The sequence below is a fragment of the Cnephaeus nilssonii genome (assembly GCF_951640355.1).
Source record: "Cnephaeus nilssonii genome assembly, chromosome: X".
NCBI classification, from domain to species: Eukaryota; Metazoa; Chordata; class Mammalia; order Chiroptera; family Vespertilionidae; genus Cnephaeus; species Cnephaeus nilssonii.
In genome coordinates, this window is record NC_137071.1 from 100,374,582 (window position 1) to 100,392,274 (window position 17,693).

Genomic DNA, 17,693 nt, shown 5'->3' on the forward strand with positions numbered 1-17,693 from the left:
TGCCAACAAACACTTTCTGTGCAACCCTCAGCTGTTCTTTCTATCTGCTCCGGTACAAGGCTTGGGACACATCTGTCTATTCCGCCGCCATTTTTTTCCTCCCCTATGTGCACAGTCTTGTTTTAGTTAAGTCTTGATTGTTGTTGGTATCACTTGGAGGACTTGACCTCCAGGCCAATTAGCTGTGAGGATCAGCTGTGTCTACTGTGGGAGAACTTCTGTGCTGGAGACACCCTTATGAGACAAGACTTGCTTCAGTGGGGCTTTGGTGCCCACTGAATCTGCCCCCTGAGTGTGTCCCTTATGGATCTGAGTAGTTGTAATCTGGATTGTCCTACTCTGACCCCTGGGTACACTGGCTCTTGGATCTTCAAGGAGTTGCTAATTTAGCCTCTGCCTGAGGCCACCCAGCAGGAGCTACAGAAAGATCTGCAGATTCCTCTTCTTTGTTTGGGTTTTGGAGGTGCCCAGGTGAGGCCCAGCTGTGAAGCAATGCAAGCTGTTGTGGGTCCTTGGGCCTTCTTTTGGATGTTCTGGGTCTCACTGACTTAGCTGCAGTTTGTTAGGTAAGCTTAGAATTCAAAGGACCAGGCCATTCACATGCAAAAGCCTCTGCGCTCAGCTTGCATGGGGCGGAGTCTCAGGGTAGAGCAAACATCAATGGCTTCGTGGGGCGGGATCTCAGGGCAGAGCAAACAGCTATGGCTTCCTGTCAGCCCTGCCCTAAGAGGCCCCTTGGTCTCAGTGTCCCACGGTAATCCGGTAATTGCTGCAAGCATCTCTGAGAGAAAGCTACCCTCGAGTTTTGCCTGCTGCCAGACAGTCCAGTTTCTCCCCATATGAGTCTGGGTCCCCAGAGTCTTGCCCAGAACTGGAGTTCAGAGCAGTCGGGAGCTTTTGTCTCCCTCCCGCTTGAAAAAGCCAGCCATGTACTCAGTTGCCAGCTCTCTCCGCATGTGCACCCGCCAGCTCTCTCCGCGCACGCGCCTCCGTACCTCTGCCTTTACTTCTGCAGCTCCTCTGAGTCTCAGTGTGCATTTCTCTTTCCTTCTAGTTGTAGAATTTCCACCCAGCCAGCCTTCCAATGGTTCTGGATGATGTCCGTTTTGTCTTTTAGTTGTAGTTTTGAAATTGTTGTGCGAGGCAGCAGTTCAGGTATTTACCTATGCCGCCATCTTGGTTTCTCTCAAAACATTGATTTTTAAAGGAGATTTTTTTCAAGCCCTTTTTAAACAGGAATATTATGAAATGAGACCTATGGCCTCCATAACGGCTATGTTTATGGCCATCCAGGCAATGAGGAACAGAAAGACTCATGCACTCCTTCCATTTTTCCTAACCATATTTGACTGCCCCTGGCTCGATATGCCAGCTACCTTTGTCCTAAAAGTTCTATTTTTGGGGGGGCACAGTGGATAAAACTGTTTGGGCGCTGCTATGAGCCCGTGCATTATTAGATAAGAGGCTACCCCAGTCTTTCATCTGCACATTCATTGCATAATCAGAGTGGACAATGAATATTTTCACCACCTCAGTGACTAGATCATCTTGGAGAATTTCACTTCCAATGTAAGCAAGAGCCTTGATCCACCACTTAAGGAAGAAAGCTGAGAAGGTGAACACTAGAGGGCATACTCAACATTTGGTAAACCCTTTCTGGGCACTGACTAGCTTTTGTAAATAGATGCCCTTTTACTAAATAAAGTACACATAGCCCCATGTGTCAGCCCATTCATAAACTAGGGGAAGGAAATGGTCAGTTCCTTTCAATGTGAGTCTGAGAAGACCCTTGGGACAGTTTTAATGAGGATTCTTTTTGTCCTGAATTCAATTTACTGAACATCTGATAAATCCTTGACACTTAAGCACCAGCCTCCTACCTGGAGACCTATGGGGCTGATTCATTGTAAGTTTCTGACCCCCTTTCCATACTCTAGCTTTTCCTCTTAGCCTAGCTGTTGCTTTTTATTTTGAAAAGTTGTAAAAATATAGGAGAACTCACATAATATAACGAACCCCAGTGTACCAACCACCTAGACTTAATAGTCTTCTTAAATATTTTAGAACATGTATTGGTTGCTTACAATGGAATAATCATTGTGCTAAGTGTTTTATGTACATCTAATACAACACATTGAGAGTGATATTAATATTTCCATTTTTAATGAGCTAACTGAGGTTTATATATGCATGTTAATTACCCTAAGGTTAGTGGTGAAGCTAAGATGCAAACCCTAGTCTTCCTGGCTTCAGAATCTATGCTTCTAAGCATACAGTATTTCTCCAAGTGTGGTTGGTGGACCAATTGCAGTAGAATCATCTAGGATGCTTGTAAAATGCAGATTTGGAGGCCCACCCAGGCTTAATAAGAATATTTAGGGGATGGGACGAGAGAAAAATGAAGATCTCTGGAAAATCCCTATGCATAATTAAATTTGAAAAATTCTGTTTCAGAATCCCCAATGGTTGGTGAACTATGTTTTAAAACTGCTCACTCTGATATGAATAACCCATGAACACAGACAATAGTATGGGGAAGATGGGGTGGGGTGGGGTGGGGGTTGGGTGGAGGGGACAAAAAGGGAGAAAATAGGAGAAATCTATAATACTGTCAACAATAAGAAAAGTGCTCACTCTGGCCAGATATAGCTATGTAATTTGAGGGGCTCAGTGCAAAATGAAAATGCAGGACCCCTCTCCCCATTCAAAAGTCAGGAAAAATGGCATTGAAGACATTAAAATACAAATTTTTTCCTTTTCTTCGGTGGTTTCTGGCAACATATAAGGGTGTTTTTAATTTACTATTTAATGTCATGCTCCCTTAGGCATGAGGGATACATACAGGAGGGCAGATACTCACAGGTGCCCAGGGGCTGCATCTTGAAATTTAGCCTGCAAGCATACATGCCCCATACCCTCCTCCCACCAGACTGATGCCCTGTGCTCCAGTAGTGGTAAGGGTAAGTAAATCTTTCCTTCCCACTGGCCCACTGCAGCAATCAACCGCAAAGGGAGGATTCCCAAGGGATTGCAATTTATATGCCAGAATGTGCTTAGTACCTGGAATAGAGGTGGGCAAGAGGCTCACTCCCACCATTCACCCTCCAAATGTTCTGTGACATTCTTGCTCCTGAGATGCCATGTGGCCAAGCCCCCTCCCAAGATGGCATAGGATATGTGCACCTGTACTTAACCTTTCCTGTGACTGTGTAGGAGGAGGACGACAGTGGTAGCTCTTGGGGATGAGGAGATGTGCTATGGGTTGGGGGTGGCAGTAGTCATTGGGCAAGTGTGAGAAAGGAGAGTCAGGGCTGTCCAAGGCACCAGGGGACATGGGATTGGGAAGTCAAGAATCCATTCCCTTGTGGTACTGAGAAGTGAGACCAGTGATTCAAGTATCAAAGTCCCTAGCCCATGTATGCCCCATTGTCTCATTGGACTTGAGTTATAAAACACAAATGCAAAGCAGGGCCCTGTGCAAGGTGCACTGGTCACAAGCTCACGAAACTGGCCCTGGCCCCAAGTGATTTTCATCATCAAACAAATTTGGACAATATTGTTCTATATTGGTCCTAATGGTTACAACTGAATACCTCTGTTCAAGTAACTGGGGTTAAGAATTCATTTCTGTATTAGAAATGAATTAGACATTTCTCAGCTTAATGGGCTAGTAAGGCCAGACTGAATGATATCCACAGCCCCTGGGCACAGAAGCTATGATGTAGCCAGTCTAATTCCAGACAAAGACTTGCTGCCAGAGTTTCTATTGCTTTCTGGTGGATGATCAAGAAATACGGTTGTGTCCTTTTAAGCCTAAAGAGCCTAAATTTTAGCAAACATCTTTGCCAAGAAAAAGTCCTAAAATATATTCGCATTTAAAGATATCACAAAAGGCTTGGTTGTGGAATGTTTGCTTGACTATCTCAAGATCACAGCTATCTAAATATTAGCTATTTGGGGATGAGCTGTCTGCTTGACCAAGGACAAGTTCTTTTAAGACATATCTTTGGAGAATGATTGGAAAATGGGAAAGCGTATGTTCTGAGCAAGGCAACTGAGTTCTGACCTGTCAAACATTTTCATGTTTGTCATGACCTAACAGGAGCCTGTTTTCTTCCTTTCAGACACACACACAGATACAAACCAAATACGTCAACATGAATCTACAAAATACACATCTGTTCTGATGCTCTTTATTGACAATGCCAACCCAGAGTAACAGCTGTTGCCTTGTTCACTTCCTAACCTTTTAACTTGAACCTGGCATTTCCCTGTGATTTTAGTAAACCTTTATTCTTCTTAAATAGCCACCTCCAGCTTTACAAAAATATTTTTCTGTTTGCATACTCATTTTCTCTCCTATGAAAAGCAAAATCATTTCTGCATGATGTATAGCTTGTTATGCCCACAAATGTGATTCATCCAGCCCTAAGCTCTACTTCATTTTCCTGGGCACAGAGGCAATGCTCACTTTTGGTTTTTTAATAACTGGTTAACTAGACTAATGATTCAAATAGATTTCACCAGAAAACATGCTCAAAGTCTGAGAGATGCAAATAAAAACGACAATGAGGTACCATCTCACACCTGTCAGAATGGCTATCATCAACAAATCAACAAACGACAAGTGCTGGCAAGGATGTGGAGAAAAAGGAACCCTCGTGCACTGCTGGTGGGAATGCACACTGGTGCAGCCACTGTGGAAAACAGTATGGAGTTTCCTCAAAAAGTTAAAATGGAACTCCCATTTGACCCAGTAATCCCACTTTTAGGAATATATCCCAAGAAACCAGAAACACCAATCAGAAAGAATATATGCACCCCTATGTTCATAGCAGCACAATTTACAATAGCTAAGATTTGGAAACAGCCTAAGTGCCCATCAGCAGATAAGGGAATTAAAAAACTGTGGTACATGTACACAATGGAATACTACGCTGCTATAAAAAAGAAGGAACTTTTACCATTTGCAACAGCATGGATGGAACTGAGAGCATTGTGTTAAGTGAAATAAGCCAGTCAGAGAAAGATAAATATCACATGACTAGAGGCCCAGTGCATGGATTCATGCATTGTTGGGGTACCTGAGCCTGGCCTGCGGGGATCAGGCTGAAACCGGCTCTCTGACATCCCTAGAATCAGGCTACCTCCTCTCTGGTCCTGGGTGTGTCACCTGAGAATCCCAGCTGCCAAGTCACCGCAGGGCAGCTCTGCAGCTTCTGCGTTAAGTGTCTGCCCCCTGGTGGTCATTGTGCATTATAGCTACCAGTTGGACAGTCGAATGGTCAGTCACTTAGGCTTTTATATATATAGATCTCACTCATATGTGGGATATAATGAATAACATAAACTGATGAACAAAAATAGATCCAGAGACAAGGTAACACTGAATAGACCGTCCACCTCAGAGAGAAGGCAGGGGAAGGGGCGTAGAGAGCAACCAAAGGACTTGTATGCATGCATCTTAGCATAACCAATGGTCACAGACACTGGGGCGGTGGGGGCTTGTCCTGGGGTGGGGGTCAATCGGGGCAAAAGGAAACATATGTAATACTTTAAACAATAAAAAATAAAATAAAATTTAGAAAAAGAAATAGATTTTATCAAACTGTCCTAGAGAATAATAGTCTAAATGTTCTGTGCAAAATAGTTTTGTGGGGCCAGGTGAAATTACAATTGTCATCTTTTTATTTCTCCTAATTGGAACTTTATCATCTGAGCTAGGACAAATAGAGGGTTACCTTTTTCAGGTGAAGGTATTTCTATAGTCTTAGGATCTTGATATAACACCTTTCTCCCAATCCCTCCTTCTTCCTCCCCCCCCCAAAGAAAAAAAGTCATGTTTCATACATATGGTAACTATGTGGGCTGTCTGCCATGGGTGTGTGTCCTAATAGAATGGAATGAAGTGGGTTGTGTAGGTAGCTGTTCAGGTCAAGAGTTCAGGCGTCTATAAGGCTAGCTTCAGGCCAAAGCTGAGTAAAGCCCAGACTGGGCAAAATGCTAAAACATTTTAAGATTTTTTTAGGCCAAGAATAGAATAAAGAATAGACAGATATATTTTGTCTGTTAAATAGTTTAAATGTCTGCAATTGTATGTGATACAACCTAATATAAAGGATAGGGAAAGCTTGAGCACCTGGCTTCCATTTTATTCGGTCCATGATAAAACAGAAAATAGAAGACCAGGTACTTGGCATACAGGGCAGGACAGATCCTAAGCCAAAGCAGAAGAGGTGGGAGGAGCGCTTGGGGTAAGTTTGCGCATGCTCAGAATTGTCTGCTGACAGCCTCAAGGGCGTGGAAGCAAAACCAAATTAAAGCTTTGGAAAGTCTCAACACCGCCTAGCTTCTCAAATCTCTCACTTTTAAGCTGTTGATGAATGCGGTCTTGTAATATAAGCGTTGCAATTTCCCTTTTTTCTCTAATGTTGAAAAGTTTTCATTGCTTGCCTATGCAGCTGTGTGAAATTCTGAGTCTTGTTTTAGTTCCCACTCCTCTAATGAAGTTAAGGATATATTGACTCGAAGAAACAGCCGTTCTGTTTCCTATATAGTGCACTTAAACCTTTAGTGTCCTCTCTTCCCTCTTGAGGTGTTTCTGCAGAATCCCTCCTTCATTTCCCCAAGCTTTCAAATGGCTCTGAGACCACCATGGGGCATCTGGGGGGGAAAATGAAGGAAATTGGCCTTGTACCTCCCTCCACCTCTTTCTCAGGCATTCTGTCATGGTGATGTGGGTTCCAGGTCAGGCAAGCCAGCCTGCACCTTTGAGGTTGGGGGGCGGGGCAAGGCGGGGCGGGGCCTTGCAGGCCGGAACCAATGGGGGTTTTGGAAGTGTCTGGCAACCACAGTGGCTGAGGAGGCCTTGCCTCCAGCTTCCCAGGTGAAAGCCCTAAAATAAGTTAAGGACGGGCCACATGGAAAGTGTACATAGCTGTCCTCTACCCTACTCTAATCTCCCCGTAGGTGAAACAATACCCTCGACATACTTTTCATGGGGTTATCCAGCAGCTGCTGTCCCCAGTGACAGAACAGCTCTTCAAGTAAACAATTAGACATTTTTTCAAACAGCATTTCCTCCCAAAACTGCCCAGCCCACAAAACCGGTCTTGTGGTTGGAAAAGGCTTTCATAACCGGGGCCAGAACCTGCCTACCTGCCTGTAACTTTCACCCATAAATCCACAAACAAAAAGTCATCTTCCCCTTCCCCACTGTGGCACTTTAGCACTTGCAAGCAGCTCACTTAAACCTTTTCTCTAACAGACTAAATCTTTCCAGTTCATTCAAACTGTTCATTACTCCAGATGAAAGTCAACTCTCTCAGTTTTTTTTTTTGGGGGGGGGTTTCTTTACGTAAGTGGTTGCTTTATCTCCCACCCCTTTTTATGAAGCATCAGCATTTTGAACCACTCTTTTCTAGGTGGCATTGCTAAACAGTATTTTCTATTTCGTTGTCATAGAATATTTTGGCCTTTGAAACCACAGCTGTTGCTTGCTTTCTCTTGATGCCTTGGGCTGCAGCAGGTGTGTTGCAGTTTTGTTTGCAATCAAATCAAGTAGTTCCACCCTGCAGATTAACTGTGATGAGGTGGAGCTGGCTCTTCCACAAATGAGAGATTCTGGTTTGTTTCCTTTCTATTTCTTCTTAGTCTAAAGTGACTTATATATACTCAAATGTATCTCATATTTTTGGGAGGTGACATCAGAAGAATGGCGGCATAAAGGTGGATCTGTCCTCTTCCCCTAACATTTCAACAAAATAAATACCTATAATTCAACAAAGAAGTCCCTGCTCAACACAGATGCATGCCGGAGAGACCTGCACACTGGAACAACTAAGGTGGGCTCCTTGGAATAAGCGTGAAGATGAGAAGGGAGGGAAGCCGAATGCAGCTAAAGTAACCTTTCATGAGAAACTAGATGGAGGTGGGTATGGACAGTCCTCTGGTGAGGATGGAAACAACGCAGAAATATGACTGGGTCATTCTCAAGTATCCAAGAAAGTACATCAGCTCTTCACTTTTGGGGAAAAACTAAAACCTAGTACTTTGTAGATCCCCAGTCTGTAATCTTAATTCATGTGAGTAAAATAGGGAGTGAACATGTGTGTGCACATGTGCATATATGTGGATAAGTGATCTTGAACATTCCAAATTATCTTAGCTTGATTGGAAAGAGATAACAGGTACACTAACTACAAGTGTGCATTGAGGAGGACATGACAGATTTGAAATGATGTGTATCACTTATATCTTCTTCCTCACAGTACAACTATAACTGTCATCTAATAGTTTCTTTTGCTTAAAAGAAAAAAAAGTAGCTTGCTAGAGTAAAATTTCTATTAGGAAAGACTTGCATTGTTCAAACATTGGCAAGCATCTGGCTTAAAAGGGGTGCATAAGGAACAGAGATTATGTGACTATACTGAGACTTAACAAAACCCCATATTTTTAGATCTCATTTAAATATATTTGCCATTTCATTTCTGGGATGACAAGGGAACAATGCTAAGCCTACAATGCATGCATTCTGGGATTTTAAAAAAATCCTGGTGTTTTTTTTGAGTGGGAAGTCATCTTCTTAGCTAATGAAACACCCTGGGTGACTGGGTCTTCCACTCTAAGCACTGCTTTATGTCCCACAAGCCCAAAGAAGATAAAACTTATAAAGTATAATTTTTGTTCTAAGCAACTTACCCATGGAAGTTGGATATAGAGTGAATGAAAATATATAAGAACACAAATAATAAAATTAGAATTAGACACACTGAGTGGCCAGATTTTTATGATCTCTGAACGCATAATAATCTGGCCACTCAGTGTATGTGTGTGTGTGTATATATATATATATATATATATATATATATATATATATATATATATATATTTTAGAGGCCCGGTGCATGAATTCGTGCATGGGTGGGGTCTGGCCAGCCTGGCCAGGGGGAGGGGACATGGCTGGCCTGCCTGCTGGTCAAACTCCTGGTAGAGGGGACAATTTGCATATTAGCCTTTTATTATATAGGATATACACTGAGTGGCCAGATTATTATGTGTTCAGAGATCATAATTATCTGGACACTCAGTGTAGTTGTTAAATAGAATAAAGCATAATTAGAGTGGCTGACCTGAGAGGGATTGTTCAAGGAGAGGTTGATGAAGAAGGTCAAAGGTTAGTCTTATCAAGAGTCATGAATGAAAGTAAAGATGTGAGTGAGTGAAGAAAACAGCACTGGTAGGATGCTTAAGTAGGGAATAGAGGGGGTGTAAAGGAACATAGTGTATTTTATTGTGTATAAGATCAAGTCCAACAAATATTGCTAAAAGCAAAGGTAAAAGAAAGGAAAATATAAAGTTTTGGTTGTGATAATCTATGACCCTTTAGTACTATTCTCTGGAATGTCTGTGCCAAATCCCTACCTTCCAGGGATAAGTTCAATATATTATAAGCATTATATTGGGTAAATTCAGGTAATCTGAAGAATTCTAGATAGTTACATAGCTAGTCTCAAGAATTCCAGTAGTTTTAAACTTGGGGACATTTACCTGATCCTAGCTTAAATTGCTACATGTTTGATAATTGAAATATCTTTAAAGCTACTGGTCTCTGATGGCAAATGTTCAAACCTCAGTAGAGAGATTTAGTGAAGCATCCTTGAGATTACTATAAAATCACATGATTGTGGCCACTAGGGAGTTTTATGTTAGACTCAACTGTTATAAGTGCTGTCCAATAGAACTTTCTGCAATGATGGAAATGTTCTGTATCTGCACTTTCCAATATAGTAGTCATATGTGGCTATTGTGCACTTGAAATGTGGCAGGTGTCACTGAGAAAATTAATTTTAAATTTGATTTAATGGTAGTTAAATTTAAATAGCCACATGTGGCTAATAGTTACCTTATTGGACAGCACAACTTTATATAAGGACCAGCCTAGATCCTGATCTCTGGGGCCTACTCCTTCTCTCCAATAGAATCCCCTAGGCTTTAACTATAGCCAGTAACAACCCAGGTTTTGTTACAAATTTAGTTCTTGATTGTCACTTCAAAAATTTACACAGATGATCCTCATGTGTATTGCCTGCAGTTCACACCTGGAGGAATGTGCGACTAGGTACCATGATTCCACTGTTTGTGGTTTTGGACCTTAGCTTCTGTAACAAGATTGTTTCATTTGGACCATTGGATTTCAAATTATAGTGTGCATTAGAATTACCTGAAGGGCTTGTAGCTCACAAATTGCTAGGCCCCACCCCCAGAAACTCTGATCTGGTAGGACTAAGGTGTAGCATGAAAATTTGCATTCCTAACAAGTTCTCAGGAGATTCTGATGCTACTATACTTTGAGAACCACAGGCTTGGACCCAGCCCCTATCTCATACCATGGTTCCAATAGCCCAGTTCTTGTCTTCATTCTTCCTACTTGAGTCCTTTTTACAATACCTTAGAAATAATACAGTTTTTCTGGACCTAGAGCTTTTCTGTTGTTTACCAGTTTTTTTTTCCAGGGGCTGAAGCTAAAGTAGTACCCTGAACCCCAGTACCTGTGACCTCACTTCTAGCCCTCACTATGGCTTGTCTGGAATCCTGCTATGCAATTTCATTGAGGCCAAATTCTCCTTGACCTTGTATAGTAACTGTCCCTGGACTTCTCTTTCATGTGCTCCCCACCTATGGGGGTTTCCTCATATTGCTTAGTACTGAAACTTGCCTAAACACTTCCCACACCTAATGTCCTAGCCTCAGCCTCCCACCTGGCCCGTCTGCCCCACGCCCCGCCCTCTAGTTTTGATACACCATCAATATAGAGTACCTGCCAAGGAAATTGACCTGGTTTGGCATTTTCTCCACCAACAACTCGAGTGAAGTCGTTAAATGGTTGGGTGCTTTGAGTGATGTTGTCCAAAATTGTTTCATCTTCAGTAGAATTTTCAGAGTCCATATTGGAAAAAAAAGTCTCAGTACGAGTAAGCTTCAGAGAATTGAGTGATACAGAAACTCTCCCACATGGAAATGGCACTAGAAAAATGAAAAAAAAAGAATTTGAATATTTCTCATTGGCAAGCAGGACATACACTGAGTGGCCAGATTATTATGATCTCTGAATGCATAATAATCTGGCTTCTCAGTGTATATCCTATATAATAAAAGGCTAATATGCAAATTGCCCCCTCGACCAGGAGTTCGACCAGCAGGCAGGCCGGCCAACTGCCCATGTCCCCTCTCCCTGGCCAGGCTGGCCGGACCCCACCCATGCACGAATTCATGCACTGGGCCTCTAAAATATATCTATATCTATATCTATATCTATATCTATATCTATATCTATATCTATATCTATATCTATATCTATATCTATATCTATATCTATATCTATATCTATCTATATCATCTATATATATACTGAGTGGCCAGATTATTATGCATTCAGAGATCATAATAATCTGGCCACTCAGTGTATATTACAAAGATTAAAAATGAGGCCCATCCTTGTCACTTCTGAAAAGCAGACCCATCAATATTTTTAAAAAGTCAAATCAATTAATATCATCTCAAACTAAAAGGTTAATTACATTATTTTCATGGTAAGCTTTCAAACCCTTCATGAAAAGAAGATTTGGCTCAAGAATGCATCATCTTTACAGAAATAGGGTAAGAGTTCCAGAATCAAATTTTGTAAGACTTTTATAAAGTCTAATGACTTTCTGTTTAGTTTTATTTTTTTTCTACTAAAAAGTTTTATTTCCAAGTACTGTCCCTAAATGAAAATCTGATGATTGGTGCCTTGTAACTTTAACTTTAGAATGAAGTAAATGGTACTCCTGCTGTTTATTGTTAACAGGATTTCTTTTGAAGACTAGAATGCCTTCTAGATTCCAAAGTGGATTTTAGATAATTCTTATCTTTAATAAGATATCAGGCTTTGGAAATGCAAAAGAAATTGTATATATTTCAAAAAGGCCCCTCATTTATCAAATATACACGGAGTGGTCAGGTTATTATGATCTCTGAATGCATAATAATCTGGCCACTCAGTGTATATCCTATATAATAAAAGGCTAATATGCAAATTGTCCCCTTGACCAGGAGTTCGACCAGCAGGCAGGCTAGCCAATCGCCCATGTCCTCTCCCCCTGGCCAGGCTGGCCAGATCCCACTCATGCACGAATTCATGCATATGAGTGTGTAGTGGTAATGTTCTGAATACACCAATCAGCTGTCAACATGGCAGCATGGTTAACATGACTGGGAAACACTGCCTTGTCCACTGCTGAATAGAAGGACTGTGCTGAGCAGCCTGGCATGGTTTAAAACGGATGGTTGTTGGAATTATTCTGATGCCAAGGGTGTAAACTCAGCCTGAGACCCAAGGATAGGAAATAACTTTCTCAGAGGAAACCAGCCACACCTTGGCAGAATCATGCTTAAAATTCACCCATCCTTGTACTAGAAGCCTATCAGTCCATCATTTATGTATCTTTCATGGCATAGGATTACTACATTAATTTGTCTGGATGAATTACAAATATATGTACAAAAATCAATTGCTTTATGATATAAAAGTAAAAAAAATTGGATACATGGAAAATAATTCAGACTAAAGACATTTAGAATTTCTATTTAAAATGATGCAATTTGAAAAATTAATTTTTCCAATTCATGTGACTCCTCTTTTCTGTGATTTCATAATGAAGTTAAAACAAGTAGAGATTATAATTATGTAGGCTAGTTAAAATGCTAATGGTTCAAAAGAAGATTTGGAGAATGTATCTGCCAAGCTTTGATAAAAAACTTATTTAGATTTTGACCTGCTGGTTCACAGGACTTTTGGTCTTCTGCAAGTCGGTATCCTGTAGTACAGGAACAAAGCACCTTGTTATCTGTGCCCTTTGTACAAAACTGCTTGCACTTGCCATTCTTAATGCTGCATGTTTCATCTGAAAGAAAGCAAAACCAACAGTAATAGCATCATTTAACATGCATTTCTAAAAAAGTACATGAAACTACTGACTCATGTGCAGGTCAAATATAAGCTGGGGCCATTCATGGAGAAAAACCTAGGAACCTTAAGCTAAGAGTAGAAAGATAAAATAAAGTTCTTAATAAGGCATAAAATGGTGGCAGCAATATATTTGATTTGACATAAAACTGAAGGGTTGAATATCCTACTTTCATTAAATCATGGACTACAATTTAAATGTTTATTAAATATAACACATATTTAGAAAAGTACCCACAACTTTAGTCTGAATTTTTCACAAAGTGGGTACACCGGTTTAAACACTAAACAGATTAATACATAGGACATTATCAACACCCTAACTCTCCTAATGTCTCCTTTCAGTCATTATACTCCTCCTCCTTTCCAAAATTGCCATTATCCTAACATCTAAAAATAAATGAGTTTTGCCTGTTCACGAACTTTATGTAAATAGACGCTCACAATGTGCACTCTTCTGTGTCTTTCATTTAACATTTTAACTGTGAGATTCATCCCTGTTGTTTTATATAGCAGTACTTCATCTACATGTTGTGTAGTTTCCCATTGTATAAATATTACTACCTTTATTCATCCACTTTACTATTGATGAATATTTAGTTGAATTTCCAGTTTTGGGCTCTTGTTTTTATATGATACAGTTATGAACATTCTTGTATATGTTTTTTGGTAACATATGCATACATATTTCCTGGAAGTATACTTATAAGTGAAATTATGTTCAGGTTTAGTAGATACTGCCAAGTACTTTTATAAAATAATTGTACATGATTTTTTATTTAAATATTTTAATGTTGATATTGCAGCCTTCCCCCATTACTCCCCCCCCACATTTGCCCACCTCCACCTACTCCCTTATCCCCCTCCCTTGGTCTTCACCACACTATGGTCCATGTCCATGGGATACACATATATGTTCTTTAGCTATTCCTTTCAACTTATTTATCCAGTCACCCCCACCCCCTACCTCTGGCACCTGACAGTATGTTCCATGCTTCTGGTTCCATTTTATTTTGTTCATTAGATTATACATATTAGTGAGATCATATAGTATTTGTATTTCTCTGACTGTTTTATTTTGCTTAGCATAATACTCTCCAGGTCTATCCATGCTGTCACAAAGGGTAAGAGTTCCTTCTCTTTTAAAGCAGAATAGTATTCCATTATGTAAATGTACCATGTTGTTTGTTTTTTTAAATCTGTTCATCTGCTGATGTGCACTTGGGCCATTTCCCGATCTTGACTATTGTAAATAATGCTGCTATGAGCATAGGAGTGCATATATTCTTTCTGATTGGTGTTTCAGAATTCTTAGGCTGTATTCCCAGAAGTGAGATCACTGGGTCAAATGGCAGTTCCATTTTTAATTTTTTGAGGAAAATCCATACAGTTTTCCACAGTGGCTGCACCAGTCTGCATTCCCACCAGCAGTGCATGAGGGTTCCTTTTTCTCCACATCCTTGCCAGCATCTGTTTTTTTTTTTGTTGATTTATCGATAGTAGCCATTCTGATAGGTGTGAGGTGATACCACATTGTCATTTTAATTTGAGTCTCTTTGATGATTAGTGACTTTGAGCACTTCTTCATGTCTCTTGGCCATCTATATGTCCCCTTTGAAGAAGTGTCTATTCAGGTCCTTTGCCAATTTTTAAATGGGATTGTTTGTCTTCCTGGTGTTGAGTTGTATAAGTTCTTTATATATTTTGGAAATTAACCCCTTATTGCATATGTCATTAGCAAATATGTTCTCCCATATAGTGGGTTCCCTTTTCATTTTGTTGATGGTTTCTTTTGCTGTGTAGAAGCTGTTTAGTTTGATGTAGTTTCATTTGTTTATCTTTTCCTGAGTTCCCCTTGCCCTCAGAGACATATTAGCTAAAATATTGATGTGAGAGATGTCTGGGATTTTACTTCTTATGTTTTCTTCTAAGATTTTTATAGTTTCTAATTATACACATTTAAATTCCCACAAGCAGTGTATGAGAGTTCCAGTTACTGGATACATATGATGCAGATTTCTCATCCTACTTTGTGACTTACCTTTTCACCTACATAGTATATTTTACTGAATAGAAGTTCATAATTTTAATATAACCCAATTTATCCAAGGAAACTTGAATTTAGCTGAGGTGGGTATGTATCAACACAAGATAAAGAAATAGTGTCCTTTAAGGTAGCTAAATGTCAAAGACATTATGTGTTGACAATTATATGCATTTTAGTAGTTCACATTTTCTTTATTCTCCTACACAATATCCCTTATTAACATACTAGAGGCCCTGTGCATGAAATTCATGCACGGGAGGGGGGCGGGTCCCTCAGCCTGGCCTGCACCCTCTCCAATCCGGGACCCCTCAAGTCAGACATCCCTCTCGCAATCTGGGACTGCTGGCTCCTAACCGCTCACCTGCCTGCCAGCCTGATCCCCCTAACTGCACTCCCCTGCTGGCCTGATCCCCCTAACTGCTCTCCCCTGCTGGCCTGATCCCCTTAACTGCTCTCCCCTGCTGGCCTGATCACCCCTAACCGCCTCTGCCTTGACCCCGCCACCATGGCTTTGTCTGGAAGGACATCCAGAAGGTTGTCCGGAAGATGTCTGGTCTAATTAGCACATTACCCTTTTATTAGTATAGAAAATATCTTTCTTTGCTTTGTTCATTTCTTTTTGTTAGGATTACCTGAAAAATCTTATTACATCCCTTTATTTTAGCCTCCTGGTGTAATTTTATTTTAGGTATCTTTTTTGTCAACAACATACAATTTGATTTTAACTCCAGACTGAAAATTGTAATTAACACCATTTCATATTAATTATGGTTCCTGATATATTTGACTTATTTCTACCATCTTATTGCATATTTTCTAATTACCATGTTTTCCCTTTGTTTCTGCTATGTCATCTCAGTAACAGGAAGTAGTATGGTTCAGGGCTTGCTAGCTGAGATGGCTGAGTTAAGAGAAACAGGCTCTGTCCTTGAGGCTATTCTGGTCTATAGAGTAGTACAGGAACACCATGAATAGAAGACATCTTCTGCCTTGCCTACATGCTCAACATCAGTACAACTTTCTATTGAAATATTTACTTGTCAGTGCAGTTAGGACATGGAAAGGTTGAAAATTCGTGTATTAGACACCTCCTACACACCACTTAAGTTCCTCTCAGCTTCACTGTGTCTTCTCCCAGCATGTTGGTGATCAGTTCTGCATAGATTTCCACTGACCTCAGGTTGAATGGCATTGGCTCATATCTGTACTGCATGCCTCTCATCTCCTACCTTGGCACTTCCCAGTTGATGCTGAGCCAAGGGATGCCACATGACCTTTCTGGGTTACCCTGCACATATAACCTAGAGATGTATTTACCTCATATGCTGAACTTTTGATCATGGGAGACAGATGTTTATGGACAATTTTTTTCACCTATTTCGCTCCCCTAGATGGACTATCCTGAAGCCAGTTCATATCACTTCTTGGAAAACAGTCTCAGGAGATCAAACAATCAGTTGCAGATGAAGAGACGACTCATCTTATTATTGGTTCTCCTTTCCTCATTGCCTCATTCCCTTGTCCCTTGCTCTTGCTCCCAGGATTGCACACCCTAATAAATAAGCTTGTGTCACAGACTCCATTTTTTTCAGGGGGAATCTAGGCTAACAGAGTGACTATATGGTTATAGAGTATATTATGGAGTTTTGAGTGACAGATGTAAATTTTTGAATTATATTTTACATAGGCTAGCATAGGCTAAGATAACAATTAGCTCATGTTCCTTACTGACACTTCAGGAAATAAAAGGAGGCCAATCATCAATCAACTGTTGCCAGGTAGAGAAAACAGCCTGAGCTTTAACCTTTGCTACCAATAATCCACTAAGTGCATGATCCAGAGAGATGTCACTTGGTCCTTTTTACTTATTTTTTAAAGACCTTTCTCCTCACTCATAGTGAATACATGGGACTAGCTATCATTTTTGTTGCTACAAACAGTACTAAAGTGTTCAGCCAAATCAAATACCACCTGTATAAAGTGTTCAGTCAACATGAGATTATGATAAGTTAATAGAGGTAGGTGGTAGGTCCAGCCTGGTTTGGTACAGGGCATGCATAACAGGAATGAGTAAAGACAGTGTGGTTTTCCCAATTCTGATTCTGTGCCCTTGACTAAATAACTAAACCTCTCCATGAATTGCAACATTTGTCCTTGCTCTTCGTGACCCAGTATGTTGTTGCTGCTTGGTTTGTACATTCAGTGCGAAATATTGCTGTCCAATCAGAAGTCTTTTGCCCTTAGATAAAGGACTAAAAATTCTGGAAATAGTTTAATAGCACAAGGATATCCAGTGGAAAGGTCCATAGTCCAGGATCTAAGGGACAGTCACTAAGGGACACATTCATCAGTCATTTATTGAGCACTTAGATGTCAGACGCTGTGTTGGATATAGGTCTCCCTGGTTCTGAGGCTGGTCTCAGTGCCTAAAACATGTGTTATTCTACCTCCATGTTGGTACAAACTCTTCTTTCTTGTACCCTCATGTCTACCACAAATGTTACATTCTGTTTTATTTTGTTCTGCCTTCTACCCTGATATAGTCACTGATATGAAAAACAAAGCTTGGACAAAAGATGTTCTGTTTAAACAAGTTTACCATAGAACATGCTATTGTTTAGCTAAAACTAAAGGTATTTT

The 17,693-nt window shown here is 40.4% G+C and overlaps 1 protein-coding gene across 2 annotated transcripts in view; it reads right to left on the reverse strand.

The window, feature by feature from the left end:
* Positions 1-17,693, reverse strand: part of F9 (coagulation factor IX) — a gene marked incomplete at both ends in the record, with an annotated part of 45,094 nt that overhangs the window by 11,427 nt on the left and 15,974 nt on the right. For both annotated transcript variants that reach the window (XM_079764747.1, XM_079764746.1), the window contains 2 exons: positions 10,820-11,025; positions 12,816-12,944. In XM_079764747.1, coding sequence (XP_079620873.1) covers positions 10,820-11,025; positions 12,816-12,944 — 335 coding nt within the window. The remainder of the gene's footprint in view (positions 1-10,819; positions 11,026-12,815; positions 12,945-17,693) is intronic.